Genomic DNA, 16,141 nt, shown 5'->3' on the forward strand with positions numbered 1-16,141 from the left:
TGTTTTTTGTATATAATAAAATTTAGTCATAAACTTCTAGATTTTTCTTAAATTAAAATTATCTATTATATGTTATTTTACGTTAAACGGTACCGTGTACAGTAGAGAATTGAGGGCGGTGTAGTCTTGGTAACAGTGGAAGAGGGCGCAGCATTTGTAAAATGACTGTGGCAGATCACCCACTGCCAGAGTCTGCCCGGTCTGCCGTCTGGGCAGTGTGTGTGTGTGGGTGTATGAGTGTGTGTATATGTGTGTGTGTGTGTGTGTGTATGAGTGTTTGAGCGTGGGTGTATATGTGTGTGTATATATGGGGGTGATTTTGCTAGGTTAGGTTAGAATGAGTTAGGTTTGTTAGATATAAACTAGGTTACCCCATATTTATGTGAATATGTTCTATTATGTTTTATTTTAGTTGTGGAATAAAGCGCCACTTTGAATGCGCATGTTATGTTTGTTTTGTTTTTTGTTTTTATGGATGGTCCCGAAAATATACTGGAAAGAGCAACATCGTTTATGTCATTGTCTGAGCCTCTCGCATCATATTTCGTTGATATCCACAAAAAATGAACACTGTAACTTCAACAAGGTTAGGTTAGGTTCTACAGTCAATGGTCTCCATAATGTGGGTCACTAGACTCCCCATTTTCCCTCGGTCAGCTGCGGTAGCTCGTCAGTATAAGCGACCACAAGACGTACACAAAGGTTAACTGATGGATGCCTTACCAATTTAATTTTGGGTTTTGCTTCACGTTTTATTTACACTCCATCGCACTCTAATGATTTATTTACAATTTACACTTAATATTTAATCTGAGTTTCATTTGAAATATCCTAAATATTCGAAGTGCCCTTTTGTTCGATTGTCGGTCAAGAAGAGTAAAGGTTTACTTCCTAGCATGAGAGAGAGAGAGAGAGATAATGACGGAAACATTATAGACTAGCTCGTGTAACACCAATATGTTCCTATAAAAGAGTCGTGTGTTGACCTAGGACGTGTGTGTGTGTGGGGGGGGGGATTGGGAGGAAAGGCGCGAGTAGATATTAAAGAGGAAGGCAGAGAAGGAGACAGAGAGGGGGGATAGGTGAGGTGATTGAGAATGAGGGCGGCAGGGAAGTGAAAGAGAAGAAGTGAGAGGAAAGGGAGAAGGGGGTAGGCAGGGGGTGAGAGGGAAGGAGTAAGAGGAGAGGGAGAGTGGGGTAGGCAGAAGGTGAGAGAGAAGGAGTAAGAGGAGAGGGAGAGAGTGGAGGGAGCCACTCAGGCCTCAGGGAATGAAGACATTTTGCAGTGGAGTACTTCCCTCCTCCTCTTCCTCCTCCTCCTCTTTCTTCTTCTCTGTCACTTTTCACTCAATATACGAAAGCTGATACTATTACACCTTCCCCTCCCTAATCCTCCTCCTTCCCCATTTCACTTCTCTCTATCTTCCTCTTCCTCTTCCCCTCCTTCTCTTCCTCTTTCCCCACGTCCACCTGACCTCCACCACCACCTACACCTTTACCACAACCACCACCACCTCCTCCTCCTCCTCCTCCTCCTCCTCCCCGCCACTAGGTTAAAGCTGTCCTCATATCCACCACCATTACCTCCGCCACCGTTACTAGTCCTAATAGACCCTAGTGCTAATAGACCCCAGTGCTAATAGACCCCAGTGCTAATAGACCCCAGTGCTAATAGACCCCAGTGCTAATAGACCCCAGTGCTAATAGACCCCAGTGCTAATAGACCCCAGTGCTAATAGACCCCAGTGCTAATAGACCCCAGTGCTAATAGAGACCCCAGTGCTAATAGACCCCAGTGCTAATAGACCCCAGTCCCATGACCCCAGTCCCACTGACCCCAGTGCTAATAGACCCCATCCAAGACCCCAGTGCTAGACCCCAGTCCTAATTGACCCCAGTCCCACTGACCCCAGTGCTAATAGACCCCAGTCCATGACCCCTAATTGACCCCAGTGCTAATATACCCAGTCCAAGACCCCAGTGCTAATAGACCCCAGTCCCACTGACCCCAGTCCCAATTGACCCCAGTGCTAATAGACCCCAGTCCCATGACCCCAGTCCCATAAGTCTAATAACCCAGTGCTATAGACCCCAGTGCTAATTGACCCCAGTCCCACTGACCCCAGTGCATAGACCCCAGTCCCACTGACCCCAGTCCCAACTGACCCCAGTCCCACAGACCCCAGTCCTAATAGACCCCAGTGCTAATTGACCCCAGTGCTAATATACCCCAGTCCTAATAGACCCCAGTGCAAGACCCCAGTCCCATTGACCCCAGTCCCACTGACCCCAGTGCTAATAGACCCCAGTCCTAATTGACCCCAGTCCCACTGACCCAGTCCAATAGACCCAGTCCAATAGACCCCAGTGCTAATTGACCCCAAGTGCACTTGACCCCAGTCAATAATGGATCCCAAATCTGTGGGGGGGGGGGTCAAGCCAACTAAACGCGAAACACAAGATTATATTGTATGGTGTAAAAAGTAGAACTAATAGTTGAAAAGATTAACACAAGCAGAATCAACTAGATAGAGATGGAAGAAGAAGAAGAAGGTGATGATGAAGAGAGGACGAGTAGCAGGAGGAGAAGGAAGAAGAAGAGAGGAGGAGGAGCAGGAGGAAGAAGAAAAGGAAGGAGCAGGAGGAGGAGGATGAGGAGAGGAGGAGGAGGGGAGGAGGGAGGAGGAGGAGGAGGAGGGAGGAGGAGGAGGAGGAGGAGGAGGAGGAGGAGAAGGAGGGGAGGAGGAGGAGGAGGAGGAGGAGGAAGAAGAAGAAGAAGAAAAAGAAGAAGAGAGGAGGAGGAGGAGCAGTAGCAGGAGGAAGAAGAAAAGGAGGAAGCAGGAGGAAAAGGAGGGGGGGGGAGAGAATGGGAAGGAGGTGGAGGAGGAAAAGGAGGAGGAGGAAGAGGAGGAAGCAAGAGGGAGGGAGGAGGGACCTACACTACACTGGTTCCATTTATGATCAAGAAATACTCCAGCATTCTTGAGACAATGTTTCTGGCTCCTGTCCAGCACCAACGTGGCCTGGGTAAGGGGTGGTGTAGTGTGGGGTGTAGGGAGTAGTGTTGGCGTAGTGAGTGTAGTGTGGGTGTGGTGGGTGTAGAGTGTGGTGGGTGTAATGTGGGTGTACAGGGTGTAGTGTGGGTATAAAGTGGGCGTAGTGGGTGTAGTGTGGGTGTAATGGGTGTAGAGTGAGTGTTGTGGGTGTAGTGTGGGTATACAGAGGGTAGATATCAGTCACCCACACCACCACTCACACCCACACAACCACCCACATCCACACCACCACCCACATCCACACACCACCAGCCACAAACCACATACCACCAGCCACACCCACACACCACCAGCCACACACCACCAGCCACACCCACACACCACCAGCCACACCCACACACCACCAGCCACACCCACACACCACCAGCCACACACCACCAGCCACACACCACCAGCCACACCCACACACCACCAGCCACACCCACACACCATCACCCACACACAGCCACACCCACACACCAGCCACACCCACACACCACCAGCCACCCACACACCACCAGCCACACCCACACACCACAGCCACACACCACCAGCCACACCCACACACCACCAGCCACACCCACACACCACCAGCCACACCCACAAACCATCAGCCACACACCACCAGCCACACCCACACACCACCAGCCACACCACCAGCCACACCCACACACCACCAGCCACACCCACACACCACCAGCCACACCCACACACCACCAGCCACACCCACACACACCAGCCACACAACACCAGCCACCCACACACACCACCACACCCACACACCACCAGCCACACCCACACACCACCAGCCACACCCACACACCACCAGCCACACCACCAGCCACACCCACACACCACCAGCCACACCCACACCACCAGCCACACCCACACACCACCAGCCACACCCACACACCACCAGCCACACCCACACCACAGCCACACACCACAGCCACCCACACACCACCAGCCACACCCACACACCACCAGCCACACACCACCAGCCACACCCACACACCACCAGCCACACACCACCAGCCACACCCACACACCACCAGCCACACCCACACACCGCCCAGCCACACACCACGCCACACCCACACACCACCAGCCACACCCACACCACCAGCCACACACCACAGCCACACCCACACACCACCAGCCACACCACCAGCCACACCCACACACCACCAGCCACACCCACACACCACCAGCCACACACCACCAGCCACACCCACACACCACCAGCCACACCCACACACCACCAGCCATACACCACAGCCACACCCACACACCACCAGCCACACACCACCAGCCACACACCACCAGCCACACCCACACACCACCAGCCACACCCACACCACCAGCCACACCCACACACCACCAGCCACACCCACACACCACCAGCCACACCCACACACCACCAGCCACACCCACACACCACCAGCCACACCCACACACCCACCAGCCACACCCACCAGCCACCCACACACCACCAGCCACACCCACACACCACCAGCCACACCCACACACCACCAGCCACACCCACCACCAGCCACACCCACACACCACCAGCCACACCCATACACCACAGAAGGAAGATATAATACTCACTGTCACAGATCATCTCGAGGGAGGGCACAAAGTATTCGTCACACACAACAGCGATGCCTACGAACATGTACACAGTAATGATGATGTGTACGATAAGGCCGCTTTTCGTCTCGGCAGACATGAACCCTGTAGGGAACTGTTCGATGGCGGGAGGTGTACAGTTCTCCCTCATGGGCGGCGATGATGACTCCTGAAGAAGGTATCGTCGTGGGGAGATTGGCGATAACGAGGACTCGGCTGCTGCTACGGGCTCGGCTGGCTCTCCTTCATGTTGGGTAGAAACAACACTCGGTTAAACATTAAACTGGTCGATGAGGATACTTGACTACTACCGTGTGTGTGTAGAGGTGTGGTGGGAGGTGTGGTGGGTGAGGTGTGTGTGTGTGGGAGGTGTGGTGGGAGGTGGTGGGTGAGGTGGGTGGGTGAGGTGGTGGGCGAGGTGTGGGGAAGTGTGGGGAAATGTGTGTGTGGGGGAGGTGTGTTCGGAGGTGTGTCTGTAGGGGAAGTGTGAGGAAGTGTGTGCTGGGGAGGTCAGTGGGGAGGTCAGAGGGAGGAAGCTTATCCAAACTAGGAAATTATTTGATTGAGTTTCTTTCCAGTGAGACTGACCACACAGGAAGTTAGGCAATAGAATGAGTAAGGAGGGATGAGGAGGGATGGGATGTGAGGAGGGATGGGGATGTGGAGGGATGGGATGTGAGGAGGGATGGGGATGAGGGGATGATGGGGAGGATGGTGAGGGAGGGATGGGGATGTGAGGGAGATGGGGATGTGAGGGAGGATGGGGATGTGAGGGAGGGATGGGATGGAGGGAGGATGGGGATGAGGGAGGGATGGGGATGTGAGGGAGGGATGGGGATGTGAGGGAGGGATGGGGATGTGAGGGAGGGATGGGGATGTGAGGGAGGGATGGGGATGTGAGGGAGGGATGGGGATGGAGGAGGGATGGGGATGTGAGGAGGGATGGGGATGTGGAGGGAGGGATGGGGATGTGAGGGAGGGATGGGGATGTGAGGGAGGGATGGGGATGTGAGGGGAGGGATGGGGATGTGGAGGGAGGGATGGGGATGTGAGGGAGGGATGGGATGTGAGGAGGGATGGGATGTGAGGGAGGATGGGGATGTGAGGGAGGGATGGGATGTGAGGGAGGGATGGGGATGTGAGGGGAGGGATGGGGAGGAGGGATGGGGATGTGAGGGAGGGATGGGGATGAGAGGATGGGGGATGAGGGAGGATGGGGATGAGGGAGGGATGGGGATGTGAGGGAGGGATGGGGATGTGAGGGGAGGGATGGGGATGAGGAGGGATGGGGATGGAGGGAGGATGGGGATGAGGGAGGGATGGGATGTGAGGGAGGGATGGGGATGGAGGAGGGATGGGGATGTGAGGAGGGATGGGGATGAGGGGAGGGATGGGGATGTGGAGGGGAGGGATGGGGATGGGAGGGAGGGATGGGGATGTGAGGGAGGATGGGGATGTGAGGGAGGATGGGATGTGGGGAGGATGGGGATGTGAGGAGGGATGGGGATGAGGAGGATGGGGATGAGGGAGGATGGGGATGAGGAGGATGGGGATGTGAGGGAGGATGGGGATGGAGGGAGGGATGGGGATGTGAGGGAGGGATGGGGATGTGAGGGAGGATGGGGATGTGAGGAGGGATGGGGATGTGAGGGAGGGATGGGGATGTGAGGGAGGATGGGGATGTGGAGGGAGGGATGGGATGTGAGGGAGGGATGGGGATGTGAGGGAGGGATGGGGATGGAGGGGAGGATGGGGATGTGAGGGAGGGATGGGATGTGAGGGAGGGATGGGGATGAGGGAGGGATGGGGATGTGTGTGTGTGTGTGAGAGAGAGAGAGAGAGAGAGACCAAGGAGGGATGGTTAAGTGAGAAAAATAAAGATATTAAGAGAAATATAACGATAAAGAGAAAGTGAGACAACGACAGAGACAAAGGCAGAGATAAAGAGAGACAGAGCTGAAGATAAAGGGAGAGAAACAAAGAAATATAAAGGCAAAGAGGGAGATAGGGAGAGTGAGAGGGTTAGTTATTTGGTCTCGTTAACGACAGACCCAACACCTAATTGGAACCACTAGGGAGACTGATCACGGAAGGGGGAACATGGACTCTCTCTCTCCCTCTATCTCTCCTTCACCTTACCTCTCCCTCTATCTCTCCCACATAATGCCCCCCACACACACATCACCATCAAGAAGGAGACACAGAGGCCAGCCAGACAACTCACCAATCTTGACACAGTTTGTTAAGATTTATGTTGATTTCAGGTCGACTCTACAGCGTCAGTTTGTAAAAACGACGTGGCTCCTCACGCAACTCCCCACACACACACACATATGTACGTAGGCTACTGGAACAAATACTTACATGTGTGTATGTGTGTGTGTTCGTGTGTTTTATAAGATAATTGTAGCCACAAATAAGTACTTCTTAAGTTTCCACACCACCTTAATGACATAGTACTGTACCTTAATGTTTACTATATTACAGTTAATGGAGGCTCTTATTACTGACAAGTTTTGTTAAGTGAGTTACTGCCGAACCATCAGGTGGGTGAAGATGGCAAACAAGAGTGACTCACCTGGGTGGTGCAGGAGTGTGTGGCCATGGGTCAACAAGGTCACCAGCCCCAGATAAGTGAAGGTGGCCAACAAGAGTGGCCGCAGACGTGCCCGACGGGTCCTCATACCTAATCGTGTGGCCAGACCCATACTGCTCCTGAGAGGAGGAGGAAGGTGTTAGTATACAGTCAAGTTAATGTATACTACAATATGTACACACACACTAAACCACACTATGTACACACACACTATATACTATACACATATGACAGACTATAATGCTGGTAACCAAGGAACCCGAGATTATGACGTGTTTAGTGAAGAGATGAAATAGATGGTGCCACCACACACTGCCACCACATACTACCGCCACACACTGCCACCACACACTGCTACCACACACTACCCCACACACTGCCACCACACACTGCTACACACACTACCCCACACACTGCCACCACACACTGCCACCACACACCACCCCACACACTGCCACCACACTGCCACCACACACTACCCCACACACTGCCACCACACACTGCCACCACACACTACCCCACACACTGCCACCACACACTGCCACCACACACTGCCACCACACACCACTCCCACACACTGCCACCACACACTGCCACCACACACACCCCACACACGCCACCACACACTGCCACCACACCCACCACCACACCCACACACACCCACCACACACCCACCACACACCACCCACACACCGCCACCACACACTGCCACCACACCACCCCACACACTGCCACCACACACCCACCACACACTACCCACACACGCCACCACACACTGCCACCACACACTGCCACCACACACTGCCACCACACACTACACCACACACTGCCACCACACACTGCCACCACACACCCCCACACACTGCCACCACACACACGCCACCACACTGCCACCACACACACCCCCCACACTGCCACACCACACACTGCCATATTGAAACCTGCATCTCCCTCCCCTTGTGTCATGTGAGAATGAATTATAGATTACCAATAAGATGTGAACCTGTGGGGGCCCGTGAACCTGTGGGGGCCCGGTGAACCTGTGGGGGCCGTGAACCTGGGGCCCGGAACTGTGGGGCCCAGAACCTGTGGGGCCCGTGAACCTGTGGGGCCGTGAACTGGGGCCCCGTGAACCTGTGGGGGCCCTGAACCCAGGGGGCCCGTGAACCTGTGGGGCCCGTGAACCCTGTGGGGCCCGTGAACCTGGGGGGGCCAGGAACCTGTGGGGGGGCCCTGGGAACCTGTGGGGGCCCGTGAACCTGTGGGGGCCCGTGAACCTGTGGGGCCGAGAACCTGTGGGGCCAGAACCGTGGGGCCCGTGAACCCATGGGGCCCGTGAACCCGGCTCAGAACCTGTGGGGCCCGTGAACCTGTGGGGGGGCCGTGAACTGTGGGGACCGTGAACCTTGGGGGCCCTGAACCTGTTGGGGGGCCGTGAAACTGTGGGGACCGAACCCCTGAACCTGTGGGGGCCCGTGAACCTGTTGGGGGCGAACCGGGGACCGTGAACCTGTGGGGGCTGTGAACCTGTGGGGGCCCGTGAACCTGTGGGGCCAGGAAACTGTGGGGGACCGTGAACCTGTGGGGGGCACTGAACCTGGGGCCCTGAACCTGTTGGGGGGCCGTGAACTTGTGGGAGGCCTGACCCGGGGGCCGTGAACTCCGGTGTGGGGGCCCGGAACCTATGGGGGCCTGTGAACCTGTGGTGGGGGCCGTGAACCTATGAGGGCCCGTGAACCTGTGGGGGGGGCGAACTTGTGAGGGCTGAACCCAGAGGGCCCGTGAACCTGTGGGGGGGGCGAACTTGTGAGGGCCCTGAACCTGTGGGGGGGCCTGAACTTTGAGGGCCTGAACCTGGGGGGGGGCCGTAACTTGTGAGGGCCCGTGAACCTGTGCTGCTATCTCAGGAAGTGTTGTGTTATACAGTACGTGGTTAGTGTACGGTATATCGGGCCTCATATCATAATAGACGGTGTTGATGCGTCTGCCAGTGTTCTTATCAATACATTCTCACACAGCACAAAATATGCACATGGTGTTGGTGTACATGTCTATATATTTACGAACATTGTACACCTTTAAGCAACCTGGCAGCCATTTACAACTAACTCATAGACCTCCTCCTCTTCCTCCCTCTACCTTCCATTCCTCCCTCTCCTTTCCTTCTCATCTCTCCTATCCCCCCCTTCTCTTCTCTTTCACTCTTCCTCCTCCTCCTCCTTCTCCGTCCTTTCCCTTAACCCTCCGCCCTGCCCCAGATTGATTAAGTTTACAGCGAAAGCGAACAGTCTATTTTTAGTAGTATTAGTGAGACATAAAAGACTGTAACACGAGACAAAAGACTGTAACACGAGACAAAAAGACTGTAACACAAGACAAAAGACTGTAACACAAGACAAAAAAGATCATAACACGATACAAAAAGACTGTAACACGAGAGATAAAAGACTGTAACACGAGACATAAAAGACTGTAAACACGAGACATAAAAGACTGTAACACGAGACAAAAAGACTGTAACACGAGACATAAAAGACTATAACACGAGACATAAGACTGTAACACGAGACATAAAAGACTGTAACACGAGACAAAAAGACTGTAACACGAGACATAAAAAGACTTAAATACAGAGACAAAAGACTGTAACACAAGACAAAAGACTGTAACACGAGACATAAAGACTGAAACACGAGACATAAAGACTAACACGAGACATAAAAGACTGTACAGACAAAAAAGACTGTAACACGAGACATAAAAAGACTGTAACACGAGACAAAAGACTGTAACACGAGACATAAAAGACTGTAACACGAGACAAAAAGACTGTAACACAAGAACAAAAAGACTGTAACACGAGACAAAAAGACTGTAACACAAGACAAAAGACTGAAACACGAGACATAAAAGACTGTAACACGAGACATAAAAGACTGTAACACGAGACAAAAGACTGTAACACAGGAAAAAAGACTGAAACACGAGACATAAAAGACTATAACACGAGACAAAAGACTGTAACACGAGACATAAAAGACTGTAAACACGAGACAAAAGACTGTAACACAAGATGACTGTAACACGAGACATAAAAAGACTGAAACACGAGACAAAAAGACTGTAACACGAGACATAAAAGACTGTAACACGACAAAAAGACTGAAACACGACATAAAAAGACTGTAACACGAGACAAAAAGACTGTAACACGAGACATAAAAGACTGTAACACGAGACAAAAAGACTGTAACACGAGACATAAAAGACTGTAACACGAGACAAAAAGACTGTAACACGAGACAAAAGACTGTAACACGAGACATAAAAGAATAGCAACACGAGACTGAAACACGAGACATAAAAGACTGTAACACGAGACAAAAGACTTAACACGAGGCATAAAAGACTGTAACACGAGACAAAAGACTGAAACACGAGACATAAAGACTGAAACACGACATAAAACATTAACACGAGGCATAAAAGACTGTAACACGAGACAAAAGACTGTAACACGAGACATAAAAGACTGAACACGAGACACAAAAGACTATAACACGAGACATAAAAGACTGAAACACGAGACAAAAGACTGAAACACGAGACATAAAAGACTGTAACACGAGACAAAAGACTGAAACACGAGACATAAAAGACTGAAACACGAGACATAAAAGACTGTAACACGAGACAAAAGACTGTAACACGAGACAAAAGACTGTAACACGAGACATAAAAGCCAAAAGTTTAACATGAGAGATACGGAGACAACAAACAGACAGACACGTGAGGCATAAAAAGGCTGAGACAAAAAAAGCGGAGGCATAACGAAGATAAAACAAAAGGCAGGAGAGAGAGAGAGAGAGAGAGAGAGAGAGAGAGAGAGAGAGAGAGAGAGAGAGAGATCTAACCTACCTTAAACCACCATAACTTACAGTAACTTTAACCACTCTATTTTATAACTACAGTAAGTGTGGCGTTGATCTTTTAAACTCATTGCTAATGGTCCTCCTCCTCCTTCTTCTTCTTCTCCTCCTTCTCCTCCCTTCCTTCTTTTTATTCATCTTCTTCCTCCTCCTCTTTCTCCTCATCTTTCTTCTCTTTCTCTTCTCGTGTTGACCTCTGACCGATTGACTTCATTAACGCTAGATTCTTCTTCTCCTCCTCCTCCTCCTCCCCCTCCTCCTCCTCCTCCTCCTCCTCCTCCCCCTCCTCCTCCTCCTCCTCCTCCTCCTCCTCCTCCTCCTCCTCCTCCTCCTCCTCCTCCTCCTCCTCCTCCTCCTCCTCCTCCCTCCTCCCTCCTCCATCTCCCCCAATCTCCTCCTCCTCCTCCTCCTCCTCCTCCTCCTCCTCCTCCCTCCTCCGCCTCAATCTTCCTCCTCCTCCTCCTCCTCCTTCCTCCTCCTCCAGCCCTCCCCAATCTTCCTCCTCCTCCTCCTCCTCCCTGGGTCTGGAAGTCGTTAATGATGTCTACTTGTTTTTGTCTCCTTGTTATCACGACTCCCAGGGACGGAAGGATAGACAGACAGACGGATAGATAGACAGAGAGAGATAGCCAAGTGGATAGAAAAACAGATGGGGAGAGAAACAGAGAGAATGAGACAGAAGGAGACAGATGGACAGAAACAGAGAAAGACAAACAGAGAGAGAGAGAGAGAGAGAGAGAGAGAGAGAGAGAGAGAGAGAGAGAGAGAGAGAGAGAGAGAGAGAGAGAGAGAGAGAGAGAGAGAGAGAGAGAGAGAGGTTTCATTTCTTCAACTTCCTCTGTCAACGTGAAAACAGTGAGAAAAATTATGGGATGGATGACTGTTACACGGAGGGAGTGTTGGAGGCGTGGAGGGGGGAGTGAGAGATGGAGGGAGAGTGGGAGAAGGAGGGAGAGGGAATAAGAGTGGGAGGAAGGAGAGTGGGGCAGAGTGAGAGGAGGGAGAGGGAATAAGAGTGGGAGAATAAGAGTGTGAGAGTGTGGGTGAGTGGAAGAATGTGAGAGTGGGAGAGAGTGGGAGAGTGGGAGAATGTGCAAGAGTGTGAGAGTGGGAGAGGGACGGACAGATGACAGGAAGGAGGGACAGTATAAAGCCTGGCCTCCACCCACGATCGTTGTCCGTCTGACTAAAAGATCCATTTTATGCGCCACACTGAACAGGTAGTTTCATAAAGGCCTTCCCAACAGTCTCCAACAGTCCCCAACGATCCCCAACAGTCTCCAACGATCCCCAACAGTCTCCAACAGTCTATAACAATCCCCAACAGTCCCCAACAGTCTCCAACGCTCCCCAACAGTCTCCAACAGTCCCCAGCGCTCCCCAACAGTCTCCAACAATCCCCAACAGTCTATAAAAGTCCCCAACGGTTCCCAACAGTCTTTAACAGTCCCCAACAGTCTTTAACAGTCACCAGCAGTCTCCAACGGTCCCCAACAGTTGTCAACGGTCCCCAACAGTCTCTAACAGTCCCCAATAGTCTCTAACAGTCACCAGCAGTCTCCAACGGTCCCCAACAGTTGTCAACGGTCCCCAACAGTCTCGAACAGTCCCCAACAGTCTCCAAAAGTCCCCAACAGTCCCCCATGATCCCAGGCGTTGGCAGCGGGTGGTGGTGATAGCAGCGGAAAGATTCTAACGATGATTTTTGGAGTTTGATCTTTCCAAACTGTTGACCTTTTACTGAGAGCACCACCAGGGGAGACGTGTGTGTGTGTGTGTGTGTGTGTGTGTGTGTGTGTGTGTGTGTGTGTGTGTGTGCAATAATAATAATAATTAACGGTTTATTAAGAAAACATGGCAGCCCGAAAGCTGAAAATATACAATGAACAGAGGTGATAAGTTACATATGGTGAAATCGGGAAGTGGGTCACTTGATTGACAAAAGCTTTCAATACAAAAATATAGGAAACATAGTCAACATATAGATTAACTGGTCTTGTAAACATTCTGGTGACCTCATTCGATGGCCATTGGCCATTGCGTTGTACCCGGGTGCTAATCCGCTACCTCACTACAGCTGCACCACTGGGTCCTGGTAGGTCCTTCAGCTCACACAGGGTGTTGGAGATGGTTTTTCTTCCTCGTTTGATGTAGTTAGGAATTTAGAGTTATTTGCCTGGGTGGAGTAGGGAGTCCTCACTTCTCTCCTGGAGTAGTAGGGAGTCTTTCTTGGCTTCTCATCAAGTGTTGGTGGTGGTGAGTGTACTGAGGACAGGTCCGCGTCAGGTCAATATTGACCGCTTGGCACGATTGTCCCTCCAACATTTGTTTCTTTGTTTCGAGTTGAAATTGCCACTTTTTTATATCAGTTGTGGGTTGATCGTCAATCCTTGCACTGTACTGTTGGTGTGAGGATGTTGATAAATCCAGATGGGGAGGAGGAGATGGGTAAGGGGAAGGCCCGACAGACCGGGCTGGCAGCTGTCTCCATGGTCAAGAGACCACGGCCGCGTTAGCGGGCAGCGCCGACTACACACGTCCGTACCCTATGAAGGCTGAAGGATGTGTGTGTTATCTAAATAATTATTAATATTAAAAAAAAACAATAATAATACAATACTACTACTAATAACTCATGAAACTCTAGGGACATGGCCACCCGCATTATACTATCACACACTTATACGTCATACTTATACTTGGCACAAATTACTTGATACTGATACTTGGATGTAATGATTCAACACCTTGAGTATGATGAGTTAACCCCTTTGAGTACGATGACTTAACGCCTTGCGTATGATAAGTTAATCCCTCGAGTAGGATGATTAAACCCCTTGAGTACGATAAGTTAACCCGTTGAGTACGATTATTTAACTTCTAGACTCTAGAGTATGATGATATGAGTAACTTGATCTTAAGTAAAAGAAGTTAACCCTTTGAGTACGATGATTTAATTTCTAAAGTACGTTGATTTATGCAATGAGTAGAGTTAACCCCTTGAAGTCTATGACGTAGCTTTTAACTTATATAAAATCTGTTTTCAGTAGTAGTAGTAATAATAATAATAATAATAATAATTATAATAACAACAACAATAATAATAAAAAAACAACAACAACCTGTATAACCTGGAAAATCAGAAGAGACATTGGTAGTAGAAGTTCCGGATTAAATTACCGCGACTGAGAATGGTATAAGGTGTCTCGTTTGTTTGTTTATTTATCTATTGTCTGTGGGAGTGAGAAAATGTAGAGAGAGATAATGAAATTATGAAAAACAAAACAAGTAAACAACAACAGCAACCATAAGGTGTGTGTGTGTGGCAGGAGGGAGAGAGGTCTTTGTGGTAATGATGAAGCCAACGCCAACACTGATCCACCCCTCCTCCTCAGCCTCTCCCAGCTCCCTGATTGGCACTGCTGATCGGTATTGGAAGTGAGACGAGGATGTGACTGGGGAGGGAACCTGGAGGTGACAAGACGGCCCTAACAGTGCTGACTGCCGGCCTGATAAACTCTGCAGGGAGAGGATATAAAGGAAACGGAGGAGGTGAGGAGGTGGTGATGGGGGAAGGAGGGGTCTTGATGGGGAAGGGGGATGAATGGGCAGGTGAGGGGATGAATGGGCAGGTGAGGGGGGGTAGATGTGGGGGAAGGAGCAGATCCATACAGATATGGGTTACAACTACAACTCTCCTCCGGACATTACGTGGTTCAGACGTCTCTCTCTCTCTCTCTCTCTCTCTCTCTCTCTCTCTCTCTCTCTCTCTCTCTCTCTCTCTCTCTCTCTCTCTCTCTCTCTCTCCTCTCTCTCTCTCTCTCTCCTCTCTCTCTCTCTCTCTCTCTCTCTCTCTCTCTCTCTCTCTCTCTCTCTCTCTCTCTCTCTCTCTCTCTCTCTCTCTCTCTCTCTCTCTCTCACCTCTGGGTTATAAGCATACTCAACTGACTCCTGTTAAGTTCAGCGTCCTAACTGACTCACTGTTAAGTTCAGCGTCTAGCAGTGACTCACTGTTGATTCAGCGTCTAACTGACTCACTGTTAAGTTCAGCGTCTAACTGACTCACTGTTGATTCGGCGTCCTAACCCCGAAGCTCACTGTTAAGTTCAGCGTCTAACGCTGACTCACTGTTAAGTTCAGCGTCTAACTGACTCACTGTTAAGTTCAGCGTCTAGCTGACTCACTGTTAAGTTCAGCGTCTGGCAGCTCACTGTTAAGTTCGGCGTCCTAACGGCTCACTGTTAGAAGTTCAACGTCTAACTGACTCACTGTTTAGTTCGGCGTCCTAGCAGCTCACTGTTAAGTTCAGCGTCTAACTTACTCACTATTAAGTTCGGCGTCTAACTGACTCACTGTTAAGTTCAGCGTCTAACTGACTCACTGTTAAGTTCAGCGTCTAACTGACTCACTGTTAAGTTCAGCGTCTAACTGACTCACTGTTAAGTTCAGCGTCTAACTGACTCACTGTTAAGTTCAGCGTCTAACTGACTCACTGTTAAGTTCAACGTCTAACTGACTCACTGTTTAGTTCAGCGTCTAACTGACTCACTGTTAAGTTCAGCGTCTAACTTACTCACTGTTAAGTTCAGCGTCTAACTGACTCACTGTTAAGTTCAGCGTCTAGCTGACTCACTGTTAAGTTCAGCGTCTAACTGACTCACTGTTAAGTTCAGCGTCTAACTGACTCTCTGTTAAGTTCAGCGTCTAACTGACTCACTGTTAAGTTCGGCGTCTAACTGACTCACTGTTAAGTTCAACGTCTAACTGACTCACTGTTAAGTTCGGCATCTAACTGACTCACTGTTAAGTTCGGCATCTAACTGACTCACTGTTAAGTTCGGCATCTAACTGACTCACTGTTAAGTTCGGCATCTAACTGACTCACTGTTAAGTTCGGCATCTAACTGACTCACTGTTAAGTTCGGCATCTAACTGACTCACTGTTAAGT

At 50.6% G+C, this 16,141-nt stretch overlaps 1 protein-coding gene across 1 annotated transcript in view; it reads right to left on the minus strand.

Moving 5' to 3' along the window:
* LOC121857135 (probable sodium/potassium/calcium exchanger CG1090) overlaps nucleotides 1–16,141 on the minus strand; it is a 106,463-nt gene that overhangs the window by 82,613 nt on the left and 7,709 nt on the right. The window contains exons 2-3 of the mRNA XM_042353023.1: nucleotides 7,246–7,382; nucleotides 4,647–4,910 (exon numbers count right to left, since the gene is read on the minus strand). Of these exons, the coding sequence (XP_042208957.1) occupies nucleotides 4,647–4,910; nucleotides 7,246–7,375 (394 nt within the window). The 5' untranslated portion in view covers nucleotides 7,376–7,382. The remainder of the gene's footprint in view (nucleotides 1–4,646; nucleotides 4,911–7,245; nucleotides 7,383–16,141) is intronic.

This window comes from Homarus americanus, unplaced genomic scaffold, assembly GCF_018991925.1.
Source record: "Homarus americanus isolate GMGI-L3 unplaced genomic scaffold, GMGI_Hamer_2.0 scaffold20465, whole genome shotgun sequence".
Lineage (NCBI taxonomy): Eukaryota > Metazoa > Arthropoda > Malacostraca > Decapoda > Nephropidae > Homarus > Homarus americanus.